The 20,884-nt window shown below is 40.1% G+C and overlaps 1 protein-coding gene across 1 annotated transcript; it reads left to right on the top strand.

Annotated features, from left to right (window-relative positions):
• The first annotated feature begins 479 nt into the window (after positions 1–479).
• LOC132875176 (B-cadherin-like) lies at positions 480–18,363 on the top strand. Its single transcript, XM_060911860.1, has 16 exons — positions 480–661; positions 2,930–3,047; positions 5,002–5,255; positions 10,338–10,472; positions 10,552–10,707; positions 10,857–11,001; positions 11,949–12,121; positions 12,822–12,950; positions 13,154–13,339; positions 13,423–13,667; positions 13,758–13,900; positions 14,003–14,227; positions 15,252–15,470; positions 15,606–15,736; positions 15,831–15,974; positions 17,789–18,363. Exons 1-16 carry the CDS (start codon positions 611–613, stop codon positions 17,990–17,992), a joined length of 2,658 nt encoding a protein of 885 aa, XP_060767843.1. The 5' UTR covers positions 480–610; the 3' UTR covers positions 17,993–18,363.
• Positions 18,364–20,884: the final 2,521 nt, after the last annotated feature.

The following is a 20,884-nucleotide window of genomic DNA, read 5'->3' on the forward strand; positions in this document are numbered from 1 at the left end:
AACTTCTACAGAAGTCTTTTTAAATCTTAGTATCTATACTTCTACCTGAGTAATGACTGTGAATACTTTTGACACCTCTGGTTTATTTATACTGTTTATATTGTTTGTCTGAGTGTTTAGTCTATGTCTAGTTCTTATCTAGAGTGTTTATATTGTTTGTTTGTTTTCAATTATTCTATTTTTATTTTTATTTATTGCATTGCCTGTTTGCACCGTGGGTCAGAGAGGACTGAAATTTCATCTGTGCTGTATGTCGAGCATGTATAGCATATTTGACAATAAAGTTGACTTGATTATTAGTAGTATTCTTGTTAATTAATGTTGTTTGTTTTAACGCTGATCCAGTTTTCTCGGATGTGCTGGAGAGTTTACCTGGCGGTGGGCGGAGCTTGGTAGCAGAAGTGTCCATATTTGGAGTGCGCGCCATCGAGCGGATGGGTGAGGTCACCTGGCCGAGGCGCGTCATAGCCGAAACTACCTGCTGAAGAAGCTCATTTCCTGAAATCGCCACAGACAAGTTTATAAATCTTCACGCAGAAGCGGCGCACTTCGGTCTCTCAAATTAAAAGGATTACATTTTAGACTTTTCTCCTCCCCTCTTCGGCGGCGAATGGAGCTTAAATGGGATATACGGTTAGGAGTTTTGCTTGTTTTACTGCAGGTAGATATTTTTCCCTCTCTCTCTCTCTCTCTGTGTGGATTTTGTTTAAGTTGGCGTCATGCCACATTGGCTCTTGTTTTAATTTACGAACGTGTTGTCTTTTTTTTCCCAAGAAGTAAAACATACATTTCAGTACATGTTTTGATTTTCTAACGCATTAAACCACTTTTTAAATAAACTCGCTTAAAAAAACACCTTTAAGTCAGGGGCGCAGATAGGATTTTTGAACTGGGGGGGACTGAGCTGTCAGCAAATGATTCCATTTTGTGTAAATGCATATGTGTACTGAAGCCTCAATATACATTAGAATTGTGAGTTTTCTAACTGAATGAACATTGGTAGACAAAGGCCTACCTGGTCAACACTAGCCATACATGATCAAATTGTTATTTGTCTGGTATGTTAATCACGCTCCAAAACTTCATGTCTTCTGCATGTTTTATTTAAACATTTGCTGATCTCAGCAGGATGAAGAATCTCATCACAGAAACTTTAACTGTAACTTCTAACAGAAAGGGAATGTCCAAAAATTAATAAAATAAAATTGAAATGATTCACACTCGTGCCTTCATGTAAATGATTAGAAACAAAGTGTATGAAAACAGAAGTATAAACACTTGAACAACAGATTCACACAAAGTGTTTTTTCCAATAAACAAAATTGATAGAAAAATTTCCCTCTGCAGCCAAACAAATTTACCGTCTAGAAGCAGACTCAATAGGTCCCAAAAACATCTGTCCACCGCTTCCCAGTTTAAAAACTGGGACATCATGGAATTCGAAAAAAATGGACAGTTAATGAAATGAAACCCCCAACGTTTATGCTGATAGATGCTGGATTTCAATGCTTTTCCGACTTCAAACTTCCAACTTAGGAGTACAACTGAACGCACCATTAGTCGTAGCAGAAACACCGTTGCGATCAAATAGATGAGCTGTGCAGTGTTATTAACCGAGAATTACGTGGAAAATTGAACACCTTGCTTTCCCAACTCTGTAAGGCTCTGCTCCAGCCTTTCCCCTTCTTGAATCGGTGTAATGTGGATTGATCAATGACAAGGCTACTGCTGCTGCCATTGCAACTGTGTGCTGCAATGTAAGTTAGCCTAACTAACAGAACATTAATCCTCACACTTTCTACCTATGTTTGGCGCCGTACGTAGGGACGGTGGGGGGGGACAGATAGGGGTCACTATAGAGATCTTGCAGTCACGTGACCGGAAAGTACACAGCCGCCATCTTGTCGGTAAAAAACACAGCTGAATACTGCTGCACTCGTGTACAGAATGGATCAATTTCAACCGACGGACTACACGGCTCATTTTTCTAATGAACAGATAACTAGATATGTCTAAAATAAACGATCTACAGATTAATGACCCTTATCGATTACTGGACGGAGTTTTCACGACCGTGTCAGTGGATATTGAACTGCCAGAGGTGGAATACCCAGATGTGTATAATTACCTCATTAACTTTCCCTCGCTGTTCAGTGGTGAAGCACTGCGTGCTTATAAATCTCTGGACAGTTATCTTTACAGAAATTCAGGATGTGGCATCTTGCAAACAAGAAAATAACAATCCTCATTGGACGGGTAAGTCACTTAAGTATTGAGTATAGCGCTGACCAGCCGATTATAGAATAAGGTAATTCCAGCTGTAATTCCAAATCGTCCGTCTTGTTTACCATGGATCTGGCGTTGGAGAGATAGAGGCTTAGCAGTGGAGATTTGAGTGGCTGTTTTCTGAGCTTAGTCAACAGGCCGGCTCTGCCTGCAGCCTCGCTTTTGCTTCCGCTCCTGGCGCCGTCTCCTTCACTTTGCTCCCGATAACAATCCATGGAGACCCTGCTGGTCTCGCTGTCTCGTCCGGAATGTTGTGCATGCGATGGAAATTGCTACAAACCGTCATTTTCTGCTGGAAACCAATGCCCAGTAAGTCCATACGGTTGTAGTGGATATTGAAGTCCGATACAGACGAACAACATGCAAAAATACACACAAAAAACATAAACGTGCACAGGTAGGGAGAGCTTGTAGCCGCAGCCGTTGTAGTAGAATTGTATATAGTAGGGTTTTCCAGAAGAAAAGGTAGAAGTAGAAGGCGGAAATATGGCGTTTGACTGACAAGATGGCGTCTGTTGCAATCTGGATCGGCTGTGACGTCACATGCAAGTGCTCCATAAATCTGGGGGGGGGGGCATGTCCCCAGTGCCATCTGCGCCCTTGCCTATAAGCGAAACAAGCACAATATTTCTTCAATATTCAGGTCCTTGGAGGTGGCTGTGTGGAGCCGACGGCACCATGTTCCCCTGGTTTTGCTTCTGATCTTTTCCTCTTCAGAGTTCACAGAGAACACCTGCAGAGGGGCTCCGGGATCGGCACAGGTAGGACACGACCACCCACTTCCTTTTTTTTTTTTTCTGCTGTTCAAGAAAAAGTACACACACAGTGAGCTTTAATTTTATTTCTATGTCTGTAATTAGTTTCTAGCTTATTTAGGGGCTACTTTTGAACGGCATCTCATACTACTACTACTACTACTAAATAATAATTGTATTTTGGTACTTTGCTTGACAATCTTGTTCTATGTTTTAATTCCTGATTTGATTTGGCTTGGGTTGCATCAACAATTTTCACACCCAGGATGTGTTCGATTTCCAATCAGAATTATTAGTATTTATTGTATGAGCTTTGCTAAAAACCCAAGTGCACTGTGGTGTGTGCCTGATCTGTGTAACAGAAGGCTCTTCCATTTTAGATAAACATGACTTTGTTACGACTTGTCCAGGGTGTACCCCGCCTTTCGCCCGTAGTCAGCTGGGATAGGCTCCAGCTTGCCTGCGACCCTGTAGAAGGATAAAGCGGCTAGAGATAATGAGATGACTTTGTTACCTTGAGTTCTTCAAACTTGGAGCTGCTTTGTTTGATAAGGACTGTAGCCTTGCTTGATAAACCACAACTGCTTATGTGAATGCATTCTGTTCTTCTTGTTTCATTTGCCCGTTTTGTGTCGTTTAAACACCCAGTAACGCCTTCCTAACGTTCACTTTGGATAAGAATATTCATTCCTTAATTACCTGAAAATGGTGCTCTTTTATGCATCTCCTTCAAGGTGCCAGTATTTTAAAATGGGTTAAGTGTTTGTGGTGTTCTGCGTCATTAGGCTATTGTGGATGTTAATGTGTGTATGGCTGATTCGGACACTTGAGCTTATAGTCTGCTTTCACTACCTTTGAGTTTCTGTGGGTGTGGAAGTACAAGCTTGAACAAGACCAGGTGTGTGAACTTCCTCAGTGGCAGTGTTCAGGCCTCAGCAAATATATATTTAGGTACTTTCCACAGAAGTTAGTGTGGTTTTGTTTTTCCCTTTTCCCCCTGACTATTACCTATTCTGCTGATGTATTGGTGCAAAGATTGCGATTAATCTGACCATGTGCTTTGGATAACCTTTCATTTCACTTTTGTGTACTATAACAACTGGAAGCTTGCTGACCTTTTGTCATGGAGATTCTTAGATTTCAGCTAAAATAAGCTTTGTTTCATGAGCATAACTTGAATGCGTACAATAGCATTCATGAACTTCTTACTTACAGAACATACAAAGTCTAAGCTGATTTTTAAAGGCCTAATTGCTTTGCGCTATTGAAGTTTAAACTAAACACATTCAAGTGATCAGTCAAGTTAGGTAGAATGTTTATTTGGGTTAATAAGAACTTATCAAAATTATATTGAATAATGACAGGTTTTGATTTTCACCACTAACTAAAATTCAGGGCATTCCTGTCTTCACAGACCCCTGTCTGTCTCTGGACCCCACTTTGAGAACCACTTTGTGTTTGAGTTGGGGTGTCTTCAAGAAGAAATCCTCAATCCCACCCACACCCATGTCTTGCTAAATTGCCTGTCTATGGCAACTGTGTCGCCATTGATTTACCTCACTATATTCTCATTACAGGCCTTTCTTATAACTCAACACTTAATGTGGTTAAAACCCCCAACTTGCTGGTTATGACCCTGTGGAGTTCCCATTAAATCCTGTTGTGTTTTTATGCAAAAAGTTATCCTGTGGTTTTGTTTTGCTGAGGTCTTGACAAAGTGCTTGTCTGTGTTGTGCACGTTAGTCCATAGGACTAAGTATTTTTTTGTTTGTTTGTTTGTTTTTTTTAAACCGCTGCGTTGATGTACAATTGCAATAAACTAAGACTTGGGCTTCTAATTTGTACAGCCATTGTTTGAGACAAAATTAATACCTGAATGTTTCAGAATTCTTTAGTGTGCTGAACTAATTTTTATTTATTTATTTTAAATAATGGCATTTAATTGTTTCCTGTTTTTTAGTTGTTTTTAACAGTTGTAGTGGAAGAACACTGGCCGTCTTTGACTCTGGTGATAAGCGGTTTCGTGTAGACTCTGATGGCACAGTGAAGCTGAAGAGACGGGTCACTCTTCATAATGGCCGTAAGGTCTTCTCTGTCTCTGCTTGGGACTCCAGAGGAAAGAAACACACTGCAATTGTGAGGGTGGAACATCAGAGTCAAGCTGAACACAGTCATGAACAGCAGGAAGATGTTGGGGCAATTGAACCTGTGCAGGTACACCTCTTAACTAGTCTGACCTCTGCTGGGCAAACTAAAGAACTTGTCTCCTGTGATTTTTGAAGTGATTTGAAGGACTGACTGGTTCAAGTTTTGTATGGTCCTTTGTTTCCACTTGCATTTCACTTGAAACATGTAATCAGGAGGACTTGCCTTCATGGATGAACCATATGGCAAACACATAATTGCAGTACTTGGATGTCTTTGCAAACTGTATCACAATATTTAGTTTTGCTGCCAAAATTGTGGCTTCATACTGGAAGAGGGAGCACGAGTTAAGGAGGATAAACTCCTTTTGACTACTTGTAGTAAGAAGGAAAGTTTCATGTGGCTGCTATTTAAGCAATATTCTGAGAAGAACTTGTGACTTTTTTTTTTTTTAATGCTCTTAGTTCTATTTCTGGGGCGGCACGGTGGTGTAGTGGTTAGCGCTGTCGCCTCACAGCAAGAAGGTCCGGGTTCGAGCCCCATGGCCGGCGAGGGCCTTTCTGTGCGGAGTTTGCATGTTCTCCCCGTGTCTGCGTGGGTTTCCTCCGGGTGCTCTGGTTTCCCCCACAGTCCAAAGACATGCAGGTTAGGTTAACTGGTGACTCTAAATTGACTGTAGGTGTGAGTGTGAATGGTTGTCTGTGTCAGCCCTGTGATGACCTGGCGACTTGTCCAGGGTGTACCCCGCCTTTCGCCCATAGTCAGCTGGGATAGGCTCCAGCTTGCCTGCGACCCTGTAGAACAGGATAAAGCAGCTAGAGATAATGAGATGAGATGAGTTCTATTTCTGAGCAAGAAATTGTCGTGTCAGTTACTCATTGTTACCAAATATTGTTTTAGCGCTGATCTGACAGGTTCACGAAGAAGCCATGGCTAGATAAAGCATTGTGCTGTCATGCAATGCGCAGATTGACAGCTTGGAGTAATGTAGCAAACTATATTGCTAGAATTCCACTTTCATGTAGTGGACATGGATAAGCAGAGTAATGTGCACAGTGGAAATCTACCTGTGCTTTTATGCTAAATATCAGCACTCTTGGACTGCTTCGTGTCTGATCAAATTAGTGGCCCAGAACTAATTGTGTACAGTTTAATGCTCCTAAAGTGCACCACTGATGTGGAGTTTAGCTGCAGGGTCAATCCATGTGAAATCACCAGAGGCCTCACCACTGAACATCTCAGATTTGCTTCATACTTCCTGGAAATAGTCAGTGTGCCCAATAAATGGTGTACAAAATTTTAGGCTTGTATCTTCATTAGTTTTTGAGATGGGGGTTTAAAAAAGGGGCGTGGCCCCAATTTCACTGTTAAAATGCGTGCTACAGAAACGGACCTAACTTCCATAAGTCATTACTTTGAAACTATTCATGCAAGATGCGTGAAGTTTTCAAGGATTGTTCAATGCCAGAAAGTTTACAGTGCAATATTTGCCAAGTTATGGCTTGCTGAAAGTCATTAAAAAAAATGTGCTTTGGAGCAACTTTGATGCCCCATATCTCCACATTAAAGCACACCCAATCTTTCAAATTTTCTTATTTATTACTCATTATAGTACTCTTTAGGCAACTAGGTATGTGTTCAAAAGAAATTAAACTTTGATTTATTAGGCTTTAAAAATTAAACATTTTGCACCTATAATTCAAATGCATATTACAAATGTATGACAGTCTACCATAAAAATAATTATACCACTGGAAAGAGTTTTTGATTAGCAAATGCACAAGATATAAAGTTGGTACCCTAAACCAAACTAAATATTAAGGTATCAAGTACAGCATGTTTTACGGAAATGCTGTTTTAAGGCGCATAATCCAGGGATGTAATTTTTCCGCGAATTCAGAATTCCGCTTTTTTCACCTCAATTTGAAGAAAAATTTTCCGATTTTTCGCTCAAAAATCTGCATTCGTATCCTATTCGTTCCGACTTTCAGTAATTTCGTCATTGAGATGAAACGAGGTACGTGATTGGCCCATCCCTCTGTAACAATGAACGCGCTTGTTAGATAGCTGTACGTAAGCTCGCTTCAAACAAAGAGTTGAAAGATGGCAGCCTCTGTGATCGAGCGTAAAGATGCAAATCGAGTTAAAGAAATCGACAGAATAGTGAAAAACAAGTTCCGCTGGGAATGGTTGGAGAAAGAGGTTGCTACAGACGTTGGACATAAGACTGAGACATTTGTTCAGCGATTTCGTTCGGAAGATCGATCGTGCTGGGAAGGCTCTTATTTGTTGCCAAGGATCTACATATTCTCACCTTTTATATGGATGGCAGAATGAACTGAATCTGAGAATATTTCCTTAATTTCAGTTTTGGTAAGTAGTCTATGCATGACTAATTTTTTTGTCAATCCTGTTACCCTGTCTAAACGGGGTGTGCAGTAACGTAATCAAATATTAGAAGTTGCCATACATAAGAAGCAAACCGGGAGACTACCAGGAGCAATAGAGTTTAATAAATAATGGTGGATGAATTCTTATGTTGCATCATGTTTGTTTGAAAAGGCACATTTAGACATGTTCAACTTCTACAGTAATTGAAAGTATAAATTTTGTTTTTCCTTATACAATTTTCTATTTATTCTAATGCAGATTTAATTTAGAATGACATTTTTAGGTTTCATGTTTTGGCTTTTTGTCAGTTAAGAATCATTGAATTTACTATAGGTGCTCAGAGTTGCATGTTGACCATTAAATTGGATTGAATTTGTTAATCACGACAAGTTTTTGTGTGTTTGCTTGCCATTTTAGTACAATTTTTAAGTCAGAAAACCCCAGAACAGGCTTCGCCCCCCCTTGTCCCTCCACCAGGGCGCTGCCCTGGACCAGCTGGGGGCCTGTGGCCCCCAGACCCCCGGCTAAAATTTTCAGATAATTTCACCAGCCCCAAATCACATCCCTGATAATCTACTAGCAGACAAACTAGCAAAACATCATTTCATTGCCAAACACCAGAGTGGATATTTGAAGGAAAATCTGTCAGCGGATGAACGTATTATGCTTTTGGATTTTGCCGAAAACTATTCGTTCTGTGTACGGGATTCTGCCCAGGGGTACCACTGGGACAACAGCCAATGCACTCATCCATTTGCGGTGTACATTAGAGCAAAGAATGAAGATGGTACAAAAGTAACAAAATGCATCTCTATCTGCATAAGTGACTGCCTTAAGCATGATACAGTGGCTGTGTGTGCATTCTTAAAGGTTTTACCATGTGTATGCCATTTACATCCCCAGCTGAAAAAGGTCATTTACTTCAGTGACGGATCAGCAGCCCAATACAAAAACTAAAAAATTTCACAAATCTAATAAAGCATGCAGATGATTTTGGACTTTTGGCAGAATGGCAGTTCTTTGCCACTTCTCATGGTGAATCACCCTGTGATGGTATTGGAGGCACTGTAAAGCGGTTAGCAGCTCCAGCTAGCTTACAGGCAATCACGAGTGATCGCATATTAACCCCATCTGATCTGTTTTTGTGGGCAAAAAAAACCCCATCCATTTCATCTGGGTTGGTGTAGGGGAAGTTATGGAGAGTGGAAAAGCATTGGAGACAAGATTTTCAAGGTCAGCTACTCTTCCTGGAACAGGAGACAACCACTCATTCATTCCAATCATGTCCAACCAGCTGCAGGTCAGCAGGGTGTTGGGTGGTCCTAGCTTCATTGTGGATATGAGTGGGAATCGGCCACAAGTAATGCATAAAACCCCTATTAAATCAGCAGTCTCTCTGGCAGATACAATTCCTGGTAAATATGTTGTATGTTTGTATGACGGACAGTGGTGGATAGGCAACATTCGTGCATTATCAGAGGAGGAGCAAGATGTACAAGTAATATTTATGCATTCTCATGGTCCCTCTCAGACTTGCAGCTGGCCCAGGAGAGAGGATAACTGTTGGGTCTCTCTGGTGCATGTCATGAAGGTCATTGATGCCCCACTTGCATCAGCTGGCAGGCAGTATAAACTTCCATCTGATGTGGAAAAGCAAATCAATACACTGTTTAAGCTCTTCAAATAAAGTATTAAGGTTATTTTTTCCTACACTGTAGGTTTGTAATTGTATTGTAATGTGTCTTAAAACAGCATTTCCATCTATCGTAAAACATGCTGTACTTGATACCTTAATATTTATAGTTTGGTTTAGGGCACCAGCTTCATATTTTGTGCATTTGCTAATCAAAACAAGCTCTTTCCAGTGGTATAAATGTTTTTTATGGTAGACCTTGTCATACGTTTGTAATATGCATTTGAATTACAGGTGCAAAATGTTGGTTTTTTTAAAGCCTAATAAATCAGTTTGATTTCTTTTGAACACTTACCTAGTTGCCTAAAGAGTACTATAACATGAGTAATAAATAAGAAAATTTGAAAGATCTGGTGTGCTTTTAATGTGGAGATATGGGGCGTCAAAGTTGCTCCAAAGCGCCTTTTTTTTTTTTTAAATTGATCTTCAGCAAGCCATAACATGGCAAATATTGAACCGTAAACTTTCTATTTTAGTATTTAAAGGCATCTGGCATTGAGAAATCCTTGAAAATTTAATGCATCTTGCATGAATAGTTTTTAAAAGTAATGGCTTATGGAAGTTGGGTCCGTTTTCTGTAACACTGTTTCAACAGTGAAATTGGGGCCACACCCCTTTTTAAAAAGGCCCCTATATCTCAAACTAATGAAGATACAAGCCTAAAACTTTGTACACTATTTATTGGGCACACTGACAATATTTCCAGAAAGTATGAAGCAAATCTGAGCTGGTCAGTGGCGAGCATTTTTCTAAGTCTGGTGATTTGGGGTGGAATTACCCATATCACAAAGGTAGGGAACAACTGGGGGAAACCGGTCCCCCAAAAAATTATAGAAACCATGCAATTTAAGGTGTGTAGACTTGTCTAACTGAGATTCAAATTCTTTAAAAAGAACTAACTGGTTAGTTACAGCTGGATGAGTAGTTAATGCTCATGAGACATCAGCTCATGTTTAACAAACACATTTTATGTAGTCTACCTTGCTAAAGATGGTGGACATTTGGAGCAACTACAAATTGGATGCATGTTGCTGAATAATGTGCAATTTGTTTATCGCTCTATATAGGCTTATCCCCCCTCGACACTCTTTCTGGAGTTTCCAGCATCGGGTGGGTTACGGAGAAGGAAAAGAGAGTGGGTGATTCCTCCGATCAGTGTCTCGGAGAATAAAAGAGGGAAATACCCTATGGAGTTGGTGCAGGTATGTAGAGCTGATCTATCATTTTAAGAGTGAATTTTCCCTGTATGTCTTATTTTATCATGTCAAATCTTGTGCCCAGATTAAGTCCAGTTATGCTAAAGAAACAGCGATGACGTACCGGATCACTGGTGAAGGAGCAGACCAGCCTCCAGTGGGAATTTTCACAATAGATAAATACACTGGTTGGCTCTTTGTGACAATGCCTCTAGACAGAGAAAAACAAGATAGATATGTGGTGAGACTTTTTCAGTTTGGCTACGTGTCAAGTGTTTAGCAAATATTATGATTGCCTGAGAGTTGGCAATATGCTAACAGAAAAGACGTTCCCATAAGTATTGGTTCATGTTTTAATTTACCATATTTCTACTTTTTTGTTAACTCCAGCTGCAAGCCCATGCTAAGGCAACTACTGATCAAATCAAAGAAGATCCCATGGAAGTTATAGTTGTTGTGCTGGACCAGAATGATAATACTCCTGTCTTCACCCAAAATCCATTCCTTGGCAGTGTATCAGAAGCTTCAAAAATAGGTATTTATTAGTTATTATGTGACACTGTTAATGGATGAGCCATAGTAATGGCACACTTCTGGAACAGGATGATCAAGAGCATACTGTATGGGTCTTGCATGCATACTTTTTGACCATACCTTCTACCCTTAACCTGAGCACAATGTGATCAAGACTTTCATTTCCTAGTGGCGTTTCCCATGTGCGAAGCATGCGGAGCAGTGCTCCATACTTAAGAGAATATGGTAATGCATCAACAGAAGCCTTCATGGCTTTTGCGACCATACAACATCCGTACATGTACCACCACAGGGTACCTGATCTGTAATGCAAGGTAACCTAGCTAAAACGCTTGACCACCGGACAACAAAACTTGTATCTTTATTTCCATAAGTGATGGACTTTTATCCAGTGCCTTTTTTTAAGGGATTATTTACCAACACTGTAGCAGCCCTTGGCATTTAGAACAGCCGAGTTTCTGATGGGTGCATATGCATTTTTTTTTCCTCTTGAACTTGAGTGTAGCATTGAACACTGGACAGTGAGCACTGTGAAAACTAAAAACAATGTAACAAGGTTGTAAACGAGTACGGTTTTGCAGAGTAATGTTTAGACTATGGCTCTGGATGTTGCACATCTTGATCCTCCCATCCAAAGGAGCCAACCGCTACGAGTTAGCCAAGCATGCACCATTAGCTTCTGTGCTCAAAGTCTTGTGCTAAACCACAGTTCAACCAATGCAGCAAAACACTCGGTGTACACAAACTTGTCATTGTGCATGAACGACATCAGGATGAGACAGCTAAAACTTTAACATACCATGCTATACCTCTGATGGTGGTACATGGTGAATATAAACAGCATCTATTGCATAATGTGCAGCTTCCTGGACTGACAGCTCTGCCTGTAACATGAATGAGTGAGCGACAGCTTTTAGGCAGTGCCTAAATATTACTCTCTCGTTGAAGGGTTTGAGTTCATGACCGTCAGTGCCACTGATGCAGACGAACAGGGCAGTGATAATGCTGATGTCAGGTACTCAATCAAGAATCAGGAACCACCAGAGCCAAGTTCAAACATGTTTACCATCAACCCTATCAGTGGAGTGATCTCAGTGAATGCTGATGGACTGGACCGGGAGGTAAGTCCACAAATCCGGTTTCTCATCGGTTATGTTTACAGCTAGCCTTATTGTCACTAGTCTGTGCAAGTCTTTTCAGTGTGCCTTGGTGTTTTCTTTTGCATCATTAAATTAGCAGCAGGAGCAAATGACTTGTGTCTCAAGCTGCAATGAGCCTTAGCAACATGCGTATGTCCTAGTGTGCTGCATGCCATCATTGGCTTCTTTCTGAACACATCCTGCTTTTCAACAAGGCATCCATGTTCATGTGGAGCCGTTTTCTTTTTACTGTAATTTGCAGCAAAACCACCTTTTCTATAATGTGGCTTTGACTTGTTCTGTTGCCTTTAAATGGTATTTGTGTCTATAATGCAAATCAGCTTTGCCATGCATGCACCTGGTATTTTGGAGGTGATCAGAATTTTTTTTTCGTTTGGTTTATGCAGATGTTTATACAATTTTAGTAAAAGATTGACAAGTTAGGCTTGGTACAGAGCACTTTCTAATGAGGTAATGTTAACACCAAATATTACTTGCTGTTCACAAATTTTGGTTTGTAGTACAGGTGTATAACATGCATGTAAACTGTTTTTAATTAAACTGCTGCATTGGGGTAGATGTAAACTGTTAATTTATTCCAGTTGAAGTCTAAATGAACTTGATTAACTCATTTTTGCCTGGAAACACGATGAGTATGGTGTTGGGTTTTTTTTTTTTAAAGAAATTTAGGGAATATACCTTGGAGATTCAAGCAGCAGATGATCAGGGCAGAGGCCGCTCGGTCACTGGAAAAGCTGTTATTACTGTAATGGACAGCAACGACAATCCACCTCAATTTCTGCAAAATTTGGTAAGGCAGCTAATACTTGTAATATAAATTAGTCTTGTTGCAGTAAACTTCGGCTTTAAAACGGAGTCCCTATTTCAAATCTTTAAATATTTATTACCTTTATTTCTGAGGTTTTTCAAACCCTAACTTGTGATAAAGCAGTTACTAAATTTTTAATGAAATTACTTGGTCTTCACTGTTGACACTAGCATGTGTTTTTGCAGTACGAGGTGACCGTCCCAGAGAATGAAGTGGGAGCTGTGGTGGTAAAAATGCCAGTTGAGGATAAGGATGAGCCACAGTCATCTGCCTGGGCAGCAAAGTTCAGTATTGTTAAAGGTGACACCAGTGGATTTTTCAACATCACCACAGGACCAAACAAACAGGAGGGCATCATTACTACTGTCAAGGTACTGCACAACTCGAGTTCAAGTGTCCATCAGTTATGTGTTCCTGAATAATTGTGGTTTAATTTTAATTAACCTTTTTACAGCCATTGGACTTTGAGAGTAACAACAAATATACACTGCTGGTAGCTGTGGAAAACGAGGTTCCATTTGCAAAACCTCTGACTACCTCCACTGCTACAGTCATTGTAAGTGTTATTGATGTGAACGAGGCTCCAGTGTTCAAACCAGTGAAGAAGTTGATTTCGAAACCTGAAGATGAAAAGGTTGGTAGTGAACTGACTGTCTACACTGCCATTGATCCAGATACTGCAAAGGCCCAGACAGTGGTGTAAGGAAGTCCTTGATGTATACCTCAGTGTTGGATGTTTGGGTTTCTCTCAGGCACTGGTGTAGTAATTTGGCATTGTGCTGTTTTCAGGTATCGTGTTGAAGATGATCCTGCTGGCTGGTTGAGCGTTGATCGAGACACTGGACTAATCAAAGTCAAGAGTCCTATGGACAGAGAATCTCATTTTGTGAAAGATGATAAATATACAGCCCAAATCCTAGCTGTAGATAATGGTAAACCCCTCACCTACCCCTTTTTTTTTTTTTTTTTTTTTTTTTTATTAATGGGGGGTGTTATGTGGCTTTTAAATATAAAGTTCTTGTATGTTTTTCCAGATGAAATTCCAGCAACTGGTACTGGGACTCTTGTAATTGAGCTGGTGGATGTGAATGATAATGCTCCAACAGTTGAGATGAGCAACATCAATGTATGTAATAAGGAGCCACCTCCAGTGGTCCTGCCTGTGACTGATAAGGATGGGCCTGGCTTTACTTCTCCTTTTAGTGTGGCATTGCAAGGAGATGGCAAGGACAATTGGACTGCCACAATGAACGCGTCGAGTAGGCTTTTACTCAACTATTAGTTTACTTCCGACAGTGATAATGGGTATTAAAGTTGACTGTGTAGAGGACAGTTTGGGGAAATTTGGTTATCCACAGAAATGGAAATAAACACAAGTGGATGTTTATGCTCATGCTTAAGCACTTTCATGTTCTTGTACATTACTATGCTAGTAATGTTAATTACATAATGAAGTTGTGTACTCGGTATTAACTTTGCAGCAACCTCATTGGCTTATTTGGCGCATATGCAGTACTTGCCAAGACAGATGCACATCTAAAGAAGTTATGGTAGAAAGCATGGCTTCAGAATGAACAATTTTTTTCAAAGTATCATATCATATTGAGGGCTAATCTGTAAAAGAACCAATTACAGAGCACATTCTCTTCTGTATCGAAGAGAATGTATGCAGCTTTAAATGCCAGGTTGTGCAGTTTTAAGCTATCTTGCTGATGGGTAACTTCAGTTTTCAAAAATTGTACCCAGTGCGCACACCCCTTGCCCATTAAAACACTGGGTTTGCGGTTTGGATGGAAGTAGTCTTTGCTGTCTGAGCATGTTATTTGTGGTGCAGTTTGTAAATGGCAGGTGTTTGAATTATTTAAGGAATAAAACACTTCTGTAGTATTGCTAAAATAGGATGTATTACTTAAATTGTGGTGTAAATCATCATAGATGGAGTAGTAACCCAAGACACAAACTTGCCCACAAATTTTTCTTGGTTATGACCTAATCATGCTTCAGTGCCCAAGTATAAACCATGGTTATTGGTGCAGTGGGTATGAATTTGGAGGAAACAATTTTAGATGGAGTTTCAAAATAGCAGGCAGTATTGAGCATCCATTAAAATTGCTAACTATATTTTGAACAAGACTCCACAAAACGTGTACCATGTTCTCTATTCAAATAATAGTCTTAAATTAAGCAAAGTCTTTAGACTTGACATGAACATTTTGTGTACTCATGCATTCTCTTCCCCCCCCCCCCCCCCCCCCCATTTATTTATTTAAATTATTTTTACAGAAACGGGGATTGTACTTTCATTGAGGGCTCCGCTCAGTCCTGGAGTTTACAATGTTGTTCTGAGGGTGTCTGACATCCAAAGCCTATCAGAAGACAACATTATCCAGGCCACTATATGCGACTGCAAAGGAGCTGATTTTAAATGCCAGGGTTTTAAGGCTGCAGAAATAGGCATCCCTGGTGTTCTTGGAATTTTGGGGGCTATTTTGGCTCTGTTGTGTAAGAGACGATCACCACCACACCCAGTTTATTGAAAACAAACAATGATTTAAGGGGATGAACATTCTTAAATACTAGTAATATGAATTTTTGGCATAGGTGTGATATGCCCTGTTACATGCCCTCTCTTTGCAGTGCTGGTCCTGCTGCTGCTTCTGTTCCTTAGAAGAAGAAGCTCTAAGAAGGAACAGCCCCTGATCAATGATGATGATATCCGTGACAATGTTTACTATTATGATGAAGAGGGTGGTGGAGAGGATGATCAGGTGTGTGGGTGTGGCTTTTTTGTGCCCCCCAAACAAACAAATGTGTATATAAATTATGATCTCATCCTAATTTGTCAACCTCCCACCCCAATAGGACTATGACCTGAGCGTTTTGCACAGGGGCCTCGACAACCGTCCTGACGTGTTCCGTAATGATGTGGCTCCCACCTTTATGTCTGCCCCAGAATATCGTCCACGGCCTGCAAACCCTGAGGAGATTGGCACCTTCATTGATGATGTAAGACGTGCAGTTTTTTGTGCTGTAGAATCTGATTGTACTACAAAACATGTCTCATGCATATAAAAGTGACTTGACTTGTGTGGTCCATATAAACAAGTGTTCCATCTTGCAACATGCTGCTTCCTTGCCACTGTTGTGAACTTGGTCTGACTCTCCCTTTGCTAGTTAGCATCTGTCTTTTTTTTTGTCAAGCAATCATGACAAAGTTTAGTGAACTTGAGAGACATGTTTTGGGATAAATTTATTAGGGATAAAATTAAGGGTTCCCTTCCCCTCAAAGATGCTTTGCTACAAACTATTCAAAGCACTATATAAATCCTAGAGACTTGTGCAGGCAGGTCTGTGCTGAGCCTTTTATGTCTGGCTCGAATCCTGGCAGCGTTGCAAAATTGGAACACTTTCCTGGACAGTGTTCTAGACCGCTCGACCAGAAGATCACATCGTTAACTGAGGTTATGTAACGTGGTATGTATGTGGCCCATATGTACTGGTGCCACCTCATGACTGTGAAATCGCAACCTGAGGCTGGCACACCAATTACATTCTTAAACGCGCTCAAACTTGGTTAAACATATACAGACAGGTGCCTCTATAGGCTTCAGCCAAAGGCTGAGCCAAAAGTTTTTTTTTTTTTTAATTTGTATGTAAAATTATTATATAATGAATAATAATTTCTTTAGCAAATGATTTAGTGATGCAGGATGATTGATCCCTCAGTGCATTTCTAAGATGTTCCATGTAAATGTAGCTCCATGACATTTTTAAAGCAGATTGGGAAAAACTCATTGCTTATGCAAATAATCTTGGGTATCTGGAGCCACAAACTGAAATAAGACGTGTGGTGTGTGGTTTTTTTTTTTTTTTTTTTTAAAAAGCTGCTTATTTTAGAAAATGTGCTTCAACAAGCTGTTCAGGTTTAGCTCCTCTTTGTGTCATATGGGGAGCTCATGACTGATATCCATACAAGATGTGTTTGAGTGTTTGCTTGCTCATATTTGTACATGTATACTGTGTATGTATTTTTAAAAGGAAGACAGTGTCCCTGGGTTCTGCCATCTTACTCTCTGAGGTTCAAATCATGACCTCACGGATTCCAAACATGACTTTCCAAACTTGTGGACACTGCTTCTAAATAGTTGTAAACAACCCTAAAGGTACTGGAGTGTCAAGCGTTAGTTAAAAAAAAAAAGCCTGATCATTTTATGTGACCTGCTTTGTTTTTTATTTGCTAAGAAAGTGATATTTTTGGACAGCAAGAATCACTTTGCTATAGCAGCAGGATTGTTTACTAGTATCTGTGTCAGTACTGTGTAATTCGTTATCTAGCTGAGTAAGATTTAAACTTCATAAAAGTGAAGTCTGTTTTTGTTGCCAGTAAAAATCATGGTTACAGAATTTCTGATTAGGTTTTTAGCATTAGAAACATTTATCACATCACATCACATTACAGCACAGTTGAAGTTCTTTGTATTTAACCCATCTGAAGCAATGAATCTCTTTGGGTTGTTGTGGGTGTTTTTAAGCCAGGAGCACTTGCACCTAATTGACTTAACAGCCATGAACAATATATACAATTATGTAGGGGGAAAGTACCTATGCCTTACACAGTAGTGTGTTTGGGTTTGTTGTGTGGAGATGTGTATATAAAACTTTGTATGCATCTCCCAATATTGCCTATTGGCCAGGATTGGTGGTGAACTCATTTTATAGAATCCAGAAAATGTAGTTAAATTTAGCTTTGCATTACTTTTGTCATTACTATTGCTCTCTTCAGATTTTGCCTCATGTGTTTCTGCTTTTATGTACCATAGAACCTGAAGGCAGCTGATAATGACCCTACAGCTCCCCCCTATGATTCCCTCTTGGTGTTTGATTATGAGGGTGGTGGATCAGAGGCAGGATCCCTCAGCTCCCTGAACTCTTCCAGCTCAGGAGATCAGGACTATGACCGTCTTAATGAGTGGGGACCACGCTTCAAGAAATTGGCTGACATGTATGGCGGAGGAGAGGACTAGGAATTGGGAGATTTTTCAGAAGCTTCATTTTAGGTATGAAGCACAAAGATGGACAGACTGATGGATAGATGTAAATTTGGGACAGTTTTAGTTTCCGTGTTGGTTTATGATTTAATATTGGAACAATACTGTCCAAAACAGGCTAAAAGAGTGGCTATTTTTTGTGGCTTATTTGTTAATGGATTACTTTTTTACTGCATTATTTTTCAAAGCACTGTGAGGTATGATGTTTATCAAAGTTTTATCAAGTTTGTATCCCATTTCTGTGTTTTTAGATAGATTTTACATTTGATTCCTCTGTACCATGTAATTCACACTGTGTAGCCATTAAGTTGTTTGTTTCAATTTTTTTTATTAAATGTTATACACAATCTAGTTTCCCTACTTCTTTAAAAGGTATGGCTACTGATTGGCTGTACCATTTAAACATTCTTTTGGAGCCAGCAATCAACAAGGTTTCATTGGAATTCTTCCCTGAATAACCTAAGCCTCATGGTCATAGTTATGATTTTCTGTTTCAATGTTGACTTTTTTTTTAATAGTTAGATTTATTCAAAAGAATCAGGAAATCTTAATTGCAAGTTACCCAAACATTAAGTGTAAAACTATGCTTAGTAGTAAAAACTAAATTATTCTTATTGGAGACAAACAACATGTTGCAGTACTGCAAAGGTGTTATGGAAGGTGAAGTAGTCAGTCACAAGTTTGGCTAAAACTGTGTACAAAGTTATCTAATGGCTTTTTTTTTTTTTTTTTTTGAGGCCCAAGCCCATTGTCTGCAGGAGTAGAATCACTTGAAGGACTGAAAGCTCCATCCAAATCAGTACTCTAGATTGTTCCTTCAAGCTAGTGTTCAACATGGCCATGTCTTTCTTACTACATTGTTACTCTATATTGCACTGCATAGAGTGCTCTACATAGGCTGGTACTTTACACTCCACAAAGTGCACCAGGTCAGATAGATACATAGGTAAGCACTGCTTTACAGCTGTGCATGAAATTGCATATGGTGCAGTGTTTGAGTTCTCCAGTCCTATGTACTATCTGCACTGACTATATAAGCTGTTGCTATTGTTCTGGAGTGTCATCTCTTAACCCTGCTCTGGTGTTAGCTTTCTGTTACTATCTCTTATGTTAATGGGTCGGTTTTGACCCGTGTCTTAAATCAGCCACAAAATACCCTTAAAACAATTATCATCCGATTTGTTTCTTACCTCTTGGTTACCTTGTTAGGCTCCCTTATCCATGAAAAGATTGGTTTTAATATTTTTGTTGTGGCCCCCTGGGCCTTTCTTTTAACAGCATACCCCTCGTTTTCAATATAAAAAAGTGGTCAAATGAACCTCAAGAGAATAATGTAAACACAAAAGGTTGTTCTGTCACCTGACTATTACTGAGAGGTATTAGAGCACATCTCTTAAATGTTCAAAAAAAAAAAGATTTTAATATTATCAACTATAGTAACATCTATGGTATTTCGGGTCAATTTCGACCCATATGTATTTACTTCAAGAAAAGGGCAAAAAAGTATTTTTTTTATTCCTGCCTGTCGATGTGTCCCAGAGACTATCAGTGGCCTCATTGCTGGATCTGTACACCCCAGCAAGAACAACACCAATGTAGGCATCCAGGCATTCCTCATCAATGTCATTCCACATGTTGCCATGGACTTTTTTTTTCCTTCAAGGTTTGTCATAGCAATTATGACTTTTTTTAGTGACAATGGCATAAACAGATCAAAACATGACTTGATGTCACTTACACTCGTCACCGCAAACCTTGTGATCCCAGGGGTCGTTTTGATGACATTTGCAGCAGCTGTCCTGCCATGTACGTCAGGAGGTACTGAGCTCCAACAGATGTTGCCACTTTTGGATCTGAATGTTTCAGCAGGAGCAGCTTCAGCACCGGTGACGACCTCATCAGACTGATCAGATGTGTCTGTGTCTTCCGGTTGATACGCCACATCATCCTCCTCAGAGACCTGCTCATCTCCATCGCTATACTGCTCTGTGTCCTCTGCCTCATTATCAGCAAAGATATGATCCAGAGCTTGGCTTACATTCAGACCTCTTCTCATTGTTGCATGCTGTAAATTGGAGATGTGTACTCTGCAAGTCACCAACTCTAAACTCAATTGGCCTTACATGCCTGGACATGTCTGTCCTTGTTCTGTCAAACAGGCAAAGAGAAAAGCCCCTGACTGAAGCTCAAGTGGTTGGAGGAAGAGCTGGCTGTTGGCTGATTGTGTGTTTTATGATTTCAGTTTTGGCATTTATTATTGTTTTATAATCTTATATTTTAACTGGGTCGAAATTGACCCTAACAACACAAAGGTCACAATTTTCACCAGGGCATTTTATAATTTAGTAAAATTATTTTTTTTGGATTTTATTTTGTTTAAATAGAAGTTCCTGACAAAGTCAAAAAGTCTTGATGCAATAAACAAATTTATGTAGTACTTTTATGCATGCTAAACCTAAAAACGGGTCGGTGCCGTTTGGGTGGCATGGTGGTGTAGTGGTTAGCGCTGTCGCCTCACAGCAAGAAGGTCTGGGTTCGAGCCCTGTGGCCGGCAAGGGCCTTTCTGTGCGGAGTTTGCATGTTCTCCGTGTGGGTTTCCTCCGGGTGCTCCAGTTTCCACCACAGTCCAAAGACATGCAGGTTAGGTTAACTGGTGACTCTAAAATTGACCATAGGTGTGAATGGTTGTCTGTGTTAGCCCTGTGATGACCTGGCGACTTGTCCAGGGTGTACCCTGCCGTTCGCCCATAGTCAGCTGGGATAGGCTCCAGCTTGCCTGCGACCCTGTAGAGCAGGATAAAGCGGCTAGATGAGATGAGATGTACAGGTTCCCAATCCTGGTCCTGGAAAACCCTTGGTCACCTTTTA

Source organism: Neoarius graeffei, chromosome 27, assembly GCF_027579695.1.
Source record: "Neoarius graeffei isolate fNeoGra1 chromosome 27, fNeoGra1.pri, whole genome shotgun sequence".
NCBI lineage: Eukaryota > Metazoa > Chordata > Actinopteri > Siluriformes > Ariidae > Neoarius > Neoarius graeffei.

Excerpts from the sequence above, each read along its gene's own strand:
- LOC132875176 (XM_060911860.1), top strand. The coding sequence starts at position 611 with ATGGAGCTTAAATGGGATATACGGTTAGGAGTTTTGCTTGTTTTACTG. Across the intron at positions 5,256-10,337 it reads GGGCAATTGAACCTGTGCAG|GCTTATCCCCCCTCGACACT; the intron begins GTACACCTCTTA and ends CGCTCTATATAG. Across the intron at positions 11,002-11,948 it reads ATCAGAAGCTTCAAAAATAG|GGTTTGAGTTCATGACCGTC; the intron begins GTATTTATTAGT and ends CTCTCGTTGAAG.